Source organism: Miniopterus schreibersii (assembly GCF_964146895.1).
Source record: "Miniopterus schreibersii genome assembly, chromosome: 1".
Taxonomy (NCBI): domain Eukaryota; kingdom Metazoa; phylum Chordata; class Mammalia; order Chiroptera; family Miniopteridae; genus Miniopterus; species Miniopterus schreibersii.
Genome location: NC_138101.1, coordinates 20,530,405 through 20,545,274, shown reverse-complemented (window position 1 = coordinate 20,545,274; position 14,870 = coordinate 20,530,405). Strand labels below are relative to the sequence as shown.

Below are 14,870 nucleotides of genomic sequence, written 5' to 3'. Positions count from 1 at the left end.
GAAATAAGGAAAGTGATAATGTGAAAGAAGATTAAGAGACCTGGAAGATTGACTGCAATGGTCTAATGCACATCTAAGTAAAGAGCAAAACTGAAAGAACAGAGGAAATAGAGATTATTTGATGAGATGATAGCTGAGAATTTTCCACAACTAATAGAATACATGAATTTACAAACATGAGAAACATGCTGTATATTAATCAGAATAAAGACATATAGCAAAATGGGAAAAATAAGAATATTTTTAGGTAAACAAACACTGAGAGAGTTTATCTCTAGGAGACCTTCATTGGTGGAACCTCCAAAAGATGTACTTCAGGAAGGAAATGCCTCCAGAAGGAAAGTCTGAGGTGCTAAAAAGAATGGTGAGTCAAAAATTGAAAGGTTTCTACCCTGGCCAGGTGGCTCTGTTGGTCGGAATATTGTCCTGTACACCAAAAGACTGCGGGTTTGTTTCCCAGTCAGGGCACATACCTAGGTTGTGGGTTCCATCTCCATTCGGGGTATGTACTGGAGGCAACTGATTGAGATTTCTCTCACACTGATGACTCCCTCCCTCTCTCTCTCTCTCCCCTCCCCCCTCTCTTTCTCTCCCTTCTTCTCTCTCTAAAATCAATAAACATATACTTGGGAGAGCATAAAAAAAATTGGAAGATTTCTTAGGTTTGGATTTTGTTGTTAAAAGGAAATTTAGGGCTCATTGCAGAAAAACTTGCAGTCTACCACTCCAGGATGACATAAAGTTTAAAGACAGATACATACTTTGCAGAGAAAGGTAACTTACTGCATTTTTATTGCCTTTCAGCATTTCTGATTTGGGCCTGAGGTAATAAGCCGCTGGCACCGAGTTCTCATCTCGACAGTACCACTCTTCCAGTAACTTGGTGTCCAGCTTTGCCTCTATGGCAGCGTCCAAAATCATCTCAAACTCTGAGGCCTCCACTTCTCCGGGGATCCGGATGTTCCCATATTTTTCCCCTAATAGTCCCTGTGTATCAACAAGAAAGTTCAGTTTAGTGTATCACCAAGAAAGTTCACTTTAGTATTCATATCATGTGGTCACTCAATAAATACTAACAAATCGATTACAACATACATTGTGCCATCAGTTTTCTCTTTTAATGACAGTGGATACTTTTCTTTCCCCAAGGATTATTTTATAGGTAAAATTTGATCAATTATATTGTAATTATAAGTTCTTCACATACTGAGAAATGAGATTGAATATCATATTAGACAAATTCAAAAACCAAATTTTGTAGCAAATCTATTTCCCCAAAGTTTACATAATACAAAAGTTGTTCTATTCTTGAGGTTATTTTGGTTTGTTCATGACACACAAAAATGACATGCTGGACCCTGAAATATCAAACATGTAAACTCTCAAACAAAAGAAATGCTTTTAAACGTTAGTAGTATGACTTTTAAGCCCCAGGTTGACCAGGCTACAAGTGAAAGAAGTATGAAATCATTGAACATGATGCTACGATCAACCCCACTGGTAACAAAAACAGTTCAAAATATGAACAAGACAACATTTTCTCCCTATTAAATTGGCAAAGGAAAATGTGGTCAGTATTATGTAAAGGTGTGAGAAAACTCCCACATACCACTGATGAGTATGTAAATTGACCTGATACTTCTTTGAAAGGTATCCTGGAAATATGTATTAAAAGCCTGAAAAAAACATATATATAACTTTTGACTTGGCAATTTTTCATCTGGGAATTTGTCTTGAGAACATAATTACAGATGTACATAAAAACTTAACAGAATATATATGCTGAACCTATTTTAACAGTAAAGAGCTGGTATAACAACCTAAGTGCCCAGCAAAGGGGGACACTGAAATATTCGATGGTATCTTCATTCAAAGGAGGTACCAAAGTATGTTCTAGAACTACATAAACATAGGCTGTTTATAATATACTCTTTTTTTAAAAAATATGCTCTTAGGTGAAAAGGTAAGTTATGAAACAGTATATATAAGATGATTCCAATGTTTCGCATGTATATATTCTCACGTGTGAATATCGTGTATGTGTATGCACAAACAGATACACAGAAGCGAGCTTCGATAAGGCCGCACAGCACGGTGAATGGCTCTAAGTGGGTGGCTTTAAATTTACTTAGGTTGTGTTATGAGTGCGTTGCTTTTTTATTAAAAATCTTTTTAGGAGCAATACACATGTGTTATTTTGTAATGAGGGAAACAACAGGTATTAAAACCTTAAACCCAGTGATATGCTGTCTGTACTCAGGCCCCACCCCACACCTAAGTCAGAAACTCTGGGGAAAGGGCTGAGTAATCTGTGTTTTACCAAACTGTGCAGGTGCCTGAGCCGGTGGTTTGAGCTCATAGAAACAGCACTCATCTTCAATGACATATGTAGTAGAAACAAGGAAGGAACAAGGAAGGAACACAGAGGAGCTCTAACACGAATCCACACTGCTGGGGCAAGTTTGTCCCCCTATAGTGCCCGCGGAAGGTTTCTGTTTAATCTGTGGGCATCTTCATCCTTCCTGCTCCTGTTGACTAGCACCTCTGCCGTGAACGTCAAGCCTTGTTTATCCAAGGAAAGCGACTGGATGTGAACTGTGTTTGGCTTCCTGGGTGCCCATCAGACCATCTCCACTGCCCACCACTGCCATGTACAGTGTCTTCCATCCCCTACAGGCAGGAGCGAGACTAAAACCCAGGCCAGACCTGTGTCCCGAGGAAATCTGTGACCTAAACTCTACTATGAGAGAGTAAACCCTGTAGAGCAGAAGCCAGAGCTGTTCATTCCTAGCACACAGAAAATATTAAAAAAACAATTGCTGAATAAATGAAGAAATCAGGACAGAGGAAGAAATCATTAGAATTTGTTAGATTCTTATTTGGAGCTTTTTCTTGTATTCGCAGGTAAAGTAACAATTTGGGAAGGGACTGGTCTTGTTGGCCACCCTCCCTACAGCCCGTAGTGTTTCAGCAGGGAAACATCTCTGGCCGGGCCATGCCCTCTGTCTCCATGGGGCATGATCCATCTCATCTAACTGGTTCACTGAAGGTGACTGTGGCTAACCGAGCCCACTGTTTGGAGCTCAGGTGTCCTCAGTGACCAGGCAGGAGGGGAGCACAGTTGTTCTCTTCAGCTGCGTACATGCTTTCGAGGGGAGCTGAATGGCCGACCCCCACACTGTCTCCGTTATTGCAGCCTGGGCAGTGAGGGCTCATAGAGGGCTCTTCTGAGATCCGGGCATTCTAAACTCCAACTCAGTGCATCAGCCTGAAGGCCAATGAAAAACATTTTTCTTTTAATCTGCATTTGTCTCGGGCTCTTCTTGACAAAAAGTTGTATGTGACCAAAATAATGCTATTTTGAGTCGTTTCTCACTTTTAACAGCTCCTTCTTCTAGAATCTCTCGTGTTAAATTGGTAAACGAGCATGCAGGACCTCTCCTTCTGCCAGGGATACAGGGCAGATGATCTTTTTAGGGTGGCCGGCCTAGTGATTACCTACTACCCTTGGCTAATTCTGGATAAGGGTAGTCAGCATCCTCAGTCGGGGCTGGCTGTCATGAGGAGTGAGGTATTAGTGCTGGGATGAGCCATCCAGCAAAGCCACAGGGACACAGTAGGGAAAAGAAGACTTCTAAGCAGCAGCCACAGGGGGAATCCAAAAAGGCATACGAGGTGTAGGCTGGCCCTGGCTGGAGGGCCTCGTGGCCAGGCAGAGCACTGAAGAGAGGATTAGTGACTGACACCTCCATCTAGCAGCCAGTGGAGCCCAGGAAGACCATGGACTCAGCTACCAAGATCCAGGTCTGCATTTTGGGCATGAAGCGGGGAAGAAGGCAAAACTGACCGGTGACTAGATCACGCCCGGGCCAGGAGCGCCGTCGCTGGTGGGAATTGCCAGGCCAGGATCACGCCATCGCTGCACCAGCGACTTACACACTGTTGGGGCTTCGTCTTCTCTCTGCTCTAAGTAAGGCTGGTCTCAGAGTTGAGGGCAAGGTCAAGTCTATGGATCAGTTTCTAAAATATGCTCCATGGATTACCTGCACCTGGCTTGCCCAGGGGGCTTGTTGAAATATAGGTAAGTAGATCCCTTCTTAGACCTAAAGGACACTGTGGTTAGGGAGCCTAGGAATCTGGATTTTAAAATGAGGTTACAACTTAATCTAGAATTTGAGAGCTACTGCTCTGGCTGGGCGATGCACATGAGGTCTCATGAGTAATGGTCAGCAAGCACTGAAGGGGGAGGACAGGGAACACAGCAAATCACTACCAAAATCGAAGGCTATTTAAAAATAATTATTTATTTGAGTTGAGCAGCTGGCACCAAATACTCTAATTATTTGATCGATAGAGCAAAGCAAAATGTCCCTTAGAGATTACCGAAGGAAAAAATACCCTCATCTGATTCAAATAACAAATCTATATTGAGCGCCTACTATGTATAAAGTGGTGCCACAGAACTCCAGGAAAGTAATAATGTGCTGCAGGCTTAAAGTTACTTATTGGATTGTTCTCCCCTTTTCCTTCTCTCTATCGATTCTTCCTTTGGGTGGAATGCTCATAAATCATGAAGCAGTTACTTTTCAAGCGTCTGAGACAGGATCCTGCTTCAGTCTCATCCTTCTATTTGAGAAACAGAGAAAAGAGTAATAGCAAATGAGAAGTTTGCTACCACATTTTTTAGGAAGACTTTTCTACATTCTGTGTGGTTACAGTTCTAAGGTAACACACAAAACATGCCTATATTTACCAGGCCAGAGAGAGGTGATTTAGAGAAAGCGTCAGTCCAGCTAGGTAGCAAAGTCCAGCCCACATGGTAGGTGGCTCAGAGCAGGGGTAGAGATGCAGGACCAAGTCTAAGAGGCCAGGGGCAAGAGTGGAGATAGCAAGATGCAGGCCTGTCTCGGTTTCCTAATCAGCCCATTTCTTAGCTCTGTAGCCATGGGGAGTGTGTATGGATGACCCTAGGGCAGCCACAGAAATTATGAGCAAGAAGGCCTCCTTCTCTGTTCACTGGCAATAGAACATTTACTCCTACCACAGAAAAAGAAATCAGGTTTTCCACATCCTTCTCACCTCAGTGCTCAAGAAGCTTATTTTTGCTTAGTTAAACCAACTTTGTAAGTTTGTAGGAGAAATTGGGTGGGGAGTTGAGGGACTGTATTTGATTTTGCATTTAGTCCATGTTTATTAGTTATACCCTTGATCAGTCTGCCTGCGTGATCCTGTGTGAAAGAAGTGCATATGTCTGAGATAACTTTTAACTTTTAATTGAATTGTTTAAACACCCTGTCAATACATATGAACATAAACATATGAGATTTCACCTGTCTGTAGAAATCCACAATCACCTCTTCCACCCACCTAGTCAAGTGTGAAAACATTTAAATTGGCCCATTCTTAAACACTGGAGATATGTCACATTAGTTAGGTGAAAAACAATAATCCAACTGAGTGCTCAGATACAATCTGGGAGATAAGTCCAAATGGATGACAAGTCTAAGAAAAGTTTCTAATATATTAAAATGTAATCTCTGCATGTAAAATTCTAGCATAAGAAATACTTCCAGATGCTGTGGAACTAGAGTTGGCAGTTGCTCAACATTATAAATGTACTAAATGTGATTGGACTGTTCACTATAAAATGGTTAATTTTGAGTTATATGAATTTCACCTCAATTAAAAAAATATTTTATGAATGACTGAGTTCATTATAACTGGGAACTTAAACGTGAAAGGACTCTACTTTTTGTATTTTCCTTTCCTCCTTTATATGCTGATATACATATACCTAAGCCCCTGCTTTCAAAGGCTTAGAGATACCATTTTCTAAGCCCTCCATTGATTTTTCTTTTCCACTGGGCAGACAGTGACGCCCCAGCCCCCACTCTGCTCTTTATGTGCAGTTAGCTCTGCCTGGGCTTGCAATTTGAGACTCTTTGGGGTCTGATGGTATGCAGTTTTTATTGTAGCAAACGGAACAGAGGGACTGAAGCGTTCTCCATTGCTTTGGTGACCTCAGTATGCCCTTGCCTTTCCTCTGTGGTGGGATGTCAGGAAAGAGGTGAGGGCAGAGTCTTCTGGGGGTAAAGTCACAGGTGACATGATTTACCAATTTCATTTCTACCGCTGAGTAACTAAGTTGATGCTTCAATCTAGTTTGAGAGTCTCAGCTTTCTCATAATCAGATCATAATGCTACCTTTTCTTAAAACTGATATTCATGGTTTAACTATGGCTATTGAAACCCAATGCTGAACTTAAACTTGTATCAATAATTATTTTCACTGCTTGTAAGACATTTGTGTCTATAAGGAAGTTTCATCATCTGCAAAATACTGAGCACGAAGAGTCTTCTTTAGGAACATCAGAACTAAGGAAGCAACCATAAGGGTGAAAGGACAGAGTAACAGACCACAGGGAATGGAACCATTCTGAAGTTTGCAGTTAATCTGCACGGGTTCCAAAGTACAGAATACAACCCCTAACCCCGACCAGTCACCTTACAAAACTGGTATCTGAGAAATGTGCCAGGATTACCGGAATGCTAAAATGCTAGAGAAAAATGTCACTGAGAAAGTGAATACGAAAGAGCAGGGTTTGTGTATGTGTATGTGTGTGTGGGGGGAGGAGTGGGGAGGGAGTTATGCACATATTAGAAGTTGAGATATCTACTATTCATGTGGTGCTCTACATGAAGCCATTAGAATAGTAAACTGTAGCCTGGCCGGCGTGGTTCAGTGGCTGAGGGTCAACCTATGATCCAGCAGGTTGCAGTTCAATTCTCAGTCAGGGCACATGCCCGGGTTGTGGGCTCAATCCCTAGTAGGGGGTGTGCAGGAGGCAGCCGATCAATGACTCTCTCTCATTGTTGATGTTTCTCTCTCCCTCCCCTCACCCTTCCTCACTCTGAAATCAATAAATACATATTACAAAAAAACACACAGAGAATTATAGGTAAAAAGGGTCACCTGGCTGGAATAGTCCTGGAAGCCACCATGCATTCACTCAACTACAGTTATTTACTGAGCACCTAACTTGTAGGATGACCAACCATTTTGGTTTGCCCAGGGCTGTCCCAGTTTGAGCACTGGAAGCCCCAGAAACCCCTTCATTCCCAGGTACACCGGGGCAGTTGTGACACTAACAATAGTCGTGGTCCTTGTTCTTTTTGAGCTTTCATTCGAGGGGAGCCCTCGGATACGGGCATAACTTGCTTTATTGCGCTTCACAGGTGGTGTGTTTTTTACAAACTGAAGGCAAGACCCTCCAGTCGGCAAGACCTCAGGTTGGGCCGAGGGCACCAACCTTTACGTGGGCACAGAGCAGGAGGAGGAAGAGTGGAGCGGTGTCACAGGAGTCCAGAGAGAAGGGAACAATATTCAAAACATTTATACAAAGCTCTTATACAGCAGGGGAAAAACGGGAAATGGCATGGACAGACAACTCACAGAAGCAGGAAAACAAATGCCAGTGAGCATGAAAAATGATACTCAACTCTATGAACAATCATGGGACTGCAAATGGAAACACATGGGATAAGGTCTTTTTGCTTATCAAACTCATAGAGGAAAGTAATAATGCCTAGTGGTACTTAAGTAGCAAGGAAATGGGCACCCTCACACAGAGTACCAATAAAAATGCATGTGACCTTGCTGGGAATGTAATTTGGCCGTAGGTATAAAACTCCACTTGTAGCAATCCACCCTACTCTTTGCCTAAAGATTTGTGTACACAGAAGCTCGGTTTTAGCTTAAATCGTTGCCTTATTCTATAAGGGACTTTTACTGGTGTTAATATAAACAAGAAAACAGAGTAAAAATTGTCCAACACAATTACTAATTCACATAATGTGTGGGAAAGAATTCTGTTCAAATTTCTATTTTTCTAATTCTGAGAAACGAAAAAAATAGAGAACTTGCAAAGCATAAAATAAACAACCATAACCCCACACCCCAGCTTGACAACTCAAAATTTGGTCATCTTTTCAAAGCATTTTTTTTTTTTTTAGAAAAAATTATTATTTTTTAGAACAATTTTAGACTAACAGAAAAATCGAGCTGATAGTATTTGGAAGTTGCACTTACCGCCCTTCCTGCACCAATTTTCACCGAGTTGAACGTCTTACATTGGTGTGGAACACTTGCTACAATTCCTGAACCCGTGCTGGTACATCTTGATGAGCTACAGCCTATAGTTTATTCGGTTTGCCACAGTTTGTCCTATTGCCCTTCTCCTGTTCTAGGACGCCATCCAGGACCCCACATTACACTTAGTTGTCATCTCTTCTCAGGTTCCTTTGAGCTTTGACAGTTTCTCAGGTTTTCTTTGTTTTTGATGACTTAGGCCCTTTTGAGGAGTAGTGGTCTTGTGTGTTGTAGGATGCCCCCTATTGGACTTTGCCTGGTATTTGTCTCATTATTAGACTTGTTAATGGGTTTCAGGGAGGAAGGTGATAGAGGCAAAGTGCGTTTTCAGCATATCAAAGATACTTACTGTCGACTTAACTTATGAGTGTTGATCTTGATCTTGATCACCTGGCCGAGGCAGTGTTTGCTGCGTTTCTCTACTGTAGAGTGACTGCCCCACTCCCTCCCCGCTTCCATACTGTACTCATTAGAAGGGAGTTGCTCTGTGCAGCCTACACTTAAGGGGTGGCAGTTAGGCTCCTGTCCTTCAGGGTGGAGTATCTACATAATTTGGAATTACTTTGCACAGAATTTGTCTTTTCTTATCTCATTTATTAATTTATTCAATCATTTGTACCAGTGGTGACTCATGAATCTTTACTTTATATTTTGGGTTATGACCCCAATTGCTAGTTTATTTTATTGCTCAAATTAGTTCAACTTTGGTCACTGAAGCTTTTATTTGGCTCCTAGTCCCTTTGAATACGATTGTGGCAAAAATTTTTTTTTAAGAAACTACTTACTTTGTGCCGCTACAATATGCTCCAGGTCTTCTTGTGTATTTCCTGCTCTCGCTCCAGAATCACTCATTTCTCTAAGGAGCCTTGTTCCTTTCACTGGAGAATAGTATTAGAAACCAGGATCTGGGTGCTAGATATGTTTGTTGCTACCCCAGCGTCATTTCTTTTAGGCCCTCTTAGCTGACAGAGCAAGGAATTATATGTGCGAATACTAACCTGTGTATATACACAGATCTGTAAATATTTCTGTAGGTAACTGTCAGTGCTCTATATTATTATTCTTACAGTTTATCTCTACTAAGTTAAACATGAGCTCTCTATAAACTCCATCCAGTGTCTCCAACTCTAACCCATCACTGTGTGGATCATCTAGCCACCTCCTCTAGCTGATCAGCACATTTTGACTCCAACTATGAGGAGCTTGAACCCCCTCTCTGCCATTCGTGTCCTTGACTGTTCAGTTCCAGTGTACACATGCAGCAGTTTCAGGCCTCAGCCTCCGCCCGCGGGAATCCATTTTATTGACAAGGGCACTCTTCTTAAGCAGTCCCTTTTGCCTTTGGTCTTACCGATTCCATTCATTTTCAACATATAGGTTTTAAACAAAAGAAATAAAACATACCAGATTAAGTTGAATTCCCCTTTGACCTGCAAATCCAGGCTGATTCCCCTCTCTTTCTTCCCTAAGTGAACATATTATGAACTTGCTACAAACCCTTATATTTCATATATACTAATATACATATATGGGCATTTTATTTTAAAATTTACCCAAATTACATATGGGACATATTCCGCACCATTTTCCATTCTTATATTTTTGTGGTGACTCCGTTGATAAATTTAATTTATTCCTTTGCATAGTTATAATATCCCACCATAAGAATATTTCACATTTTCTTCACCATTTTTCTTACTGATATTTAGATTCTTCCAATTTTGTTTTGCTTTTATAAATAATATACAAAATACCCATCATGAAGCTAGCAAATATTGAGGGCATTACGTCAGTGGAAACTGCATCAATTTATATTGAACACATAAACAGCCCCATGCTCAGACCCGATTTCTAACTTCACACTGTACAACAGGGATTCCTGTAGTGGCGCAGAGCCTGGGTCTTGCAGCTCCTGTCCTGCGGGCCGGTCCCCCAGGCTGGGCTGCACTGCGCAGTGCCTGGCCCACAGCAGGCCCTCACTTCTCATCCTGCCGCTTGGTCAGGATGCGGGGTCAGCCCCGGCCAGCCTGGCTCGAGGTTCTTTCAGCACTGCCTGGGTGTGCGGGTCCTGCTGAGGCCTTTCCGCGCTGCTCTGAAAGCCTTGCAGAGAAAGCTGAATAGCCCCTGCATCCTGCCAGCCAGCCCACAGTTCCAAGAGAAGTTTCTCCTTTTGAACTGGGGACGGCGCACAGGCCTGGCATGCACCCGTGGGCCTGAGAACTGGACGGAAGGAAAGCTGGCTCATTAAGAGTTACTGTCCACACGACGCAGCAGCACTGTAAGTGGGGCCCGCTAACGAGGCCGGGGTCCTGGAGGCCCCTTCAGTATGTGCCTAATCCGTCAGTGGAATTTCACATTTAGAAGTCCTCTAATATCGTGCCTAATATTCTGTCTCCTTAAAAGAGTAAATTGACCCAGTATTTTAAAAATGTACTTAAATGGTTTTAACTAAGTTCTTTATATATTTTGGAAATTAACCCCTTATTGGACGTATCATTGGTGAGTATGTTCTCCCACACAGCCTTTTCATTTTGTAATGGGTTCTCTTGCTGTGCAGAAGTTTTTAGCTTGATGTCATCCCATATAAATGGCCTTAATGAAAAGAGATATACACTTGGATATTATCATCTTTCTTTTCCGATGAAAAATGTTGAGTATGTGGAAGTGTTTGCCACCCATGTTTCCTTGCTCCAGTAGCTGGTGATGCACTAGGGTCAAAATCGCTGCTTCAAAACAGGATGTTCTGGGCTTTGCATCTCCCTTCTGTGGAGTTCAGAATCCCTTGATTTCACCCAGGAGAGCTCTGGGGGGTTGGGGGGCATGGTTCTCAGGTACGCTCTGGGGTCTCAGCGTTGCTGTTCTGTCATTTACCTCTGTCACGCTTTCCTTGTCTGAGGTGCTGTGTTAGAAGCAGCAGCCAAAAGCAGCCAACGGCTTGTTGGGGCCTAAAAAGTGCAGCTGCTCCATTAGTACCCACCATAGACAATGACACCAGAGTTGATGCCTGAAGACATGCCAAGGTTACTGGTGACTAATGTCAAAGCCAGGTGCTTACACAGCGGGTTGCCCCTCTCAACTACCACCCGCCACGGCCTCCCAGGTGCCGGTGCTGCCTTCTCTGCTCCCTGCAGAAGCTCGGGCTCCTGCACTAGGTCCCAAGGTCTCCACCGTCCACAGCTGCAGTTGCTCAAGCCCCTCCCCTTCCCACTTCCCAATCTTAGGACACCGGCTGTACTCAGACCCACCCCGCCCTTCCATGGTGGCTCATTTCCTTGGGACCAACTCATGTCTTCGTTTACTCTTCCTGGAGATAAGAAATTTCTGTAGGCTTCTCACGTAACCATCTTTTGAAGGGTCCTCCAGGGTTCCTCTCATCTGCTAACTTGTCTGAACTCTGGGATAAGGGCAGTTTATTTAGGCACATTCTATTTTCTTCCAGTCATTTTGGTGATTGTGCCAGTTATAAAGTAACAACTCATTTATCCAGCACCATTTGCTTTTCCACACAAGGGGGAAGAATATGGTTTTCAGACCGTGGGCCCTGGGCCAGCAGCTTCAGCATCTCCTGGGAGCATGAGAGAAATGCAGTCTGTCCTCAACCCATCCAGTCCCACTGGAGCAGCAGCTCCGGGAGAGCGGCCCAATGATCTGTGTTTGGAAGAGCCTTCCAGGATCCTGACCGGGGACCACTGCTCTTGACTATCCCACGCCACAGACTTGGCTGACTGCCGCCTCCTCCTGTTGCCTCCATATGTCCTATAAACTGGCTATTCGACTTAGAGCCTCGCTTATATTCAGGTTTAGGTTTTTTGGTTTTGCTTTTTGGCAAGAATAGTTCACAGACGATGCTGTTGTCCTACTGCATCAATCATGATGTTGTAAGATGTGACCCAATGTGAGTAATGCTGAGACTGACCGAGGCCATGGTGGAATCTGCCCAATACCTGCTTTCCGAATGGTTTTAGTGACCACTGATGCTTGTCTAGACCTATTACTTCCTTTGGGATCACAAGCTGATTTCTAGTATCTTCCATTCTGCAGTTATCAATCATTTCAGCCCTTTGTTTTTGTTGCTGCTTATTTGGGACCAAGGTAATCTCCAGGTAAAAGTAGCATGAATTAACGTGACTCTGTTTAGAAATTAAAAAACAACACCACCAACTTTAGAGAGTTTCTGGATAACCTTTACCATAATCACAAAGCTCTGATTTGCACGACTTGCATTTGCTTAGAAGCCACTGATTTAATTAGTAAAGAAATTACAATCTAACAGTTTAAATCTGGGTTGTAGTTCTGAATCACTCATTGTCTACCGGTGTGCTTGTGTTGAGCCAAATAGGCGGCTCCTCCAAGATCTGTTCATTAGATCTGTGTTTAAAATGCCTTGGGCTTCTTGACTCTGCAGTGACAACATCATATATTCCTAGCTGCCTGCTTTAATTTTAAAAATATTCTAAGATGATGTATGTCAGAGCACCCAAAGTACTCTGCTCTTGACTATCTTTGGGAACGATGGGTACTCTGACATACGATCTGTCTCTTAGATCTGACTCTAATCTATGAGATAGATCAGTGTTTCTCAATATTTTTGGCAGCAACCTACAATAAGAAACCCATTTTATATTGTGACCTCTTCACACACACACACGCCACACACAAACTCTTGTTAGAAATAAAAAGTCTTGGTCTTAATGGCATTTAAGGGATGGGTGGTTCAAGTAGGACTGGCTGAGGAATGTGGGCCTAATTCCACAGGCTTCTGACTACTAACTTGATCAGCCGTGAGATGTTAGGTTACTGAAAAGGAATTACTATCATTTGTAATGGAAAATGATTAGGGCTACTAACTGACGTTCTTACTAATTTCTGTTCCGTTACATAATCTTGAATGGGGCTAAAAGGGGCAGAGTACCAGAAATTGCTCATGACCTGAAGTCTACCTCCTTTATGATACGGACCTGTGAAAACACCTCAGTAGGCCCGTAGGAGAGCAGCACAAATGGGAACCCCTTCTCGAATGGAACTGAACAAGCAATGGAGAGTTGCTGCTATCGGCCACCAAAGATGATTTATGCATTTCAGCTCTGCCCTAGACAGGAACTGAACCTTGAATTGGGCCTCAACTATAGAGAAGTCATCTCCATTGGGGAAAATGGACCTGACTCCTAGGAGTTTGGTTCTCCCTGGGACAGGCCCACTGAAATCCTGGCTTATGGTTGGGTAGCTTGCTTGGTGCCCCTAGATTTGCTGTGTGACTAAGTCATTCATTGTAGCCTCAGCTCAGATGTCACCTCCTCAGCTATACCTTCTCTGCCACTGGAACCACATTAGCCATTCAAGTACCTATTACAATGCTTTGCCTTATTGTGCCTAATGTGTTTATTTCTTGTGTTATTGTGCTAAGATGACCTTTTAGAAACTCATATATTTTCCTGTTCATTATCTGTTTTCTCCTTTACTATACACTTCAAGAACAGTGTCCTCACCTGTCTTCTCATCACTATATCCTCATGCCTAGAATAGTGGATTAAACCTATTAAGTGGTTTAATAAATACATGTTGTTGGATGAATACACGGCAGCTCGTGGGAGTGGTGTGCCGTGGGCTCAGCAATCTTCCCAGTGCTTTCTCTTCCACTAGACTTTGCTCTTGGTGGTTTCATGGAGGTATCAGGAAGAAGTGAACAGCCTAATTCTCTCCCTCAAGGGTTCATGTCTTGGGTTGAGACCCCTTTCCCATCAAGAAAGCCTCAGCATTCAAAGTACAGTTGCCCATGCTATGAAAATGGTCGTTCAAACTTAACAACTCGTAGATTTTGTATAACAAGAGCTGACAAAAGGATGGTGATGGCTGAAATAACAAAATCTTAGACTTGGTAGAAACCTTAGGAAAAACATAGTGCCAACCCGTCATCCTACAGATGAAGAAACTCAGTCTTCCCAGAAGACTGGATGACACACTTGAACCTCTGGGGCTGAACTAGGAGCCAGGACTGGAACTCAGGATTCCAATCCAGCCTGTCTTTCTGCTTCACACGAGGGCTTCCATGTGGCAAGGAAAGAATGAAGACAGGGAATATATAAAATGGAGTCATTGTAATCAAGTTGCTAAAATTATTAACATCATGCAGGTTGAGGTATGAGGAAAGACTCCGTTCTTGTTCTAATTAGCCTGGGAACCATAAACTTTTGTGAACTTTCCGGTCCTGCGTCAATGTCTGGACATACATCTGGACTTCCAGGCAACCCTGCAATTATCCTTTGAAGGACTCCTGTATCCAGGCCACCTGACCTCCGTCATCCAGACCATCAGGATGTAACCAGACCTCCTGGCATCCATCATCCCGTTGGCCTGACATCTGACTGATAACTGTTCCAACCAATCCTAGGGCTGGGGATGCAGGACCAATAATCCTCAAGAATGTACTTTTTACTAGATAGCTTTTAACTTTTCTTTCTTCTTTGAAACATTTCTGGGTTTTGCCTAGCTGTGTTCCCAGTTGGCAAACTCCAAGACCCTTGAATAAATCTCTATCATTCATTTCTAGCAAATCCTCCAGACTATTTTTGAGTTTGTTGAACAATGATTTCTTCAGAGGGGAATTTAATTGATCAATAGACACATATCCTAGAGATGGGTGAGCTTCACTGCACTTACGTAATACTGCAGAAGAAAATGTCTGATAAAAATGAGCTGGCGCTTTTTTCTTCTCTGCAATGCC

General features: G+C 42.8%; 1 protein-coding gene across 2 annotated transcripts in view; it reads right to left on the bottom strand.

Annotated features, from left to right (window-relative positions):
* NWD2 (NACHT and WD repeat domain containing 2) overlaps window positions 1-14,870 on the bottom strand; it is a gene marked incomplete at its 5' end in the record, with an annotated part of 126,330 nt that overhangs the window by 15,410 nt on the left and 96,050 nt on the right. For both annotated transcript variants that reach the window (XM_081121080.1, XM_081121081.1), the window contains one exon: window positions 784-987. In XM_081121080.1, the coding sequence (XP_080977206.1) occupies window positions 784-987 (204 nt within the window). The remainder of the gene's footprint in view (window positions 1-783; window positions 988-14,870) is intronic.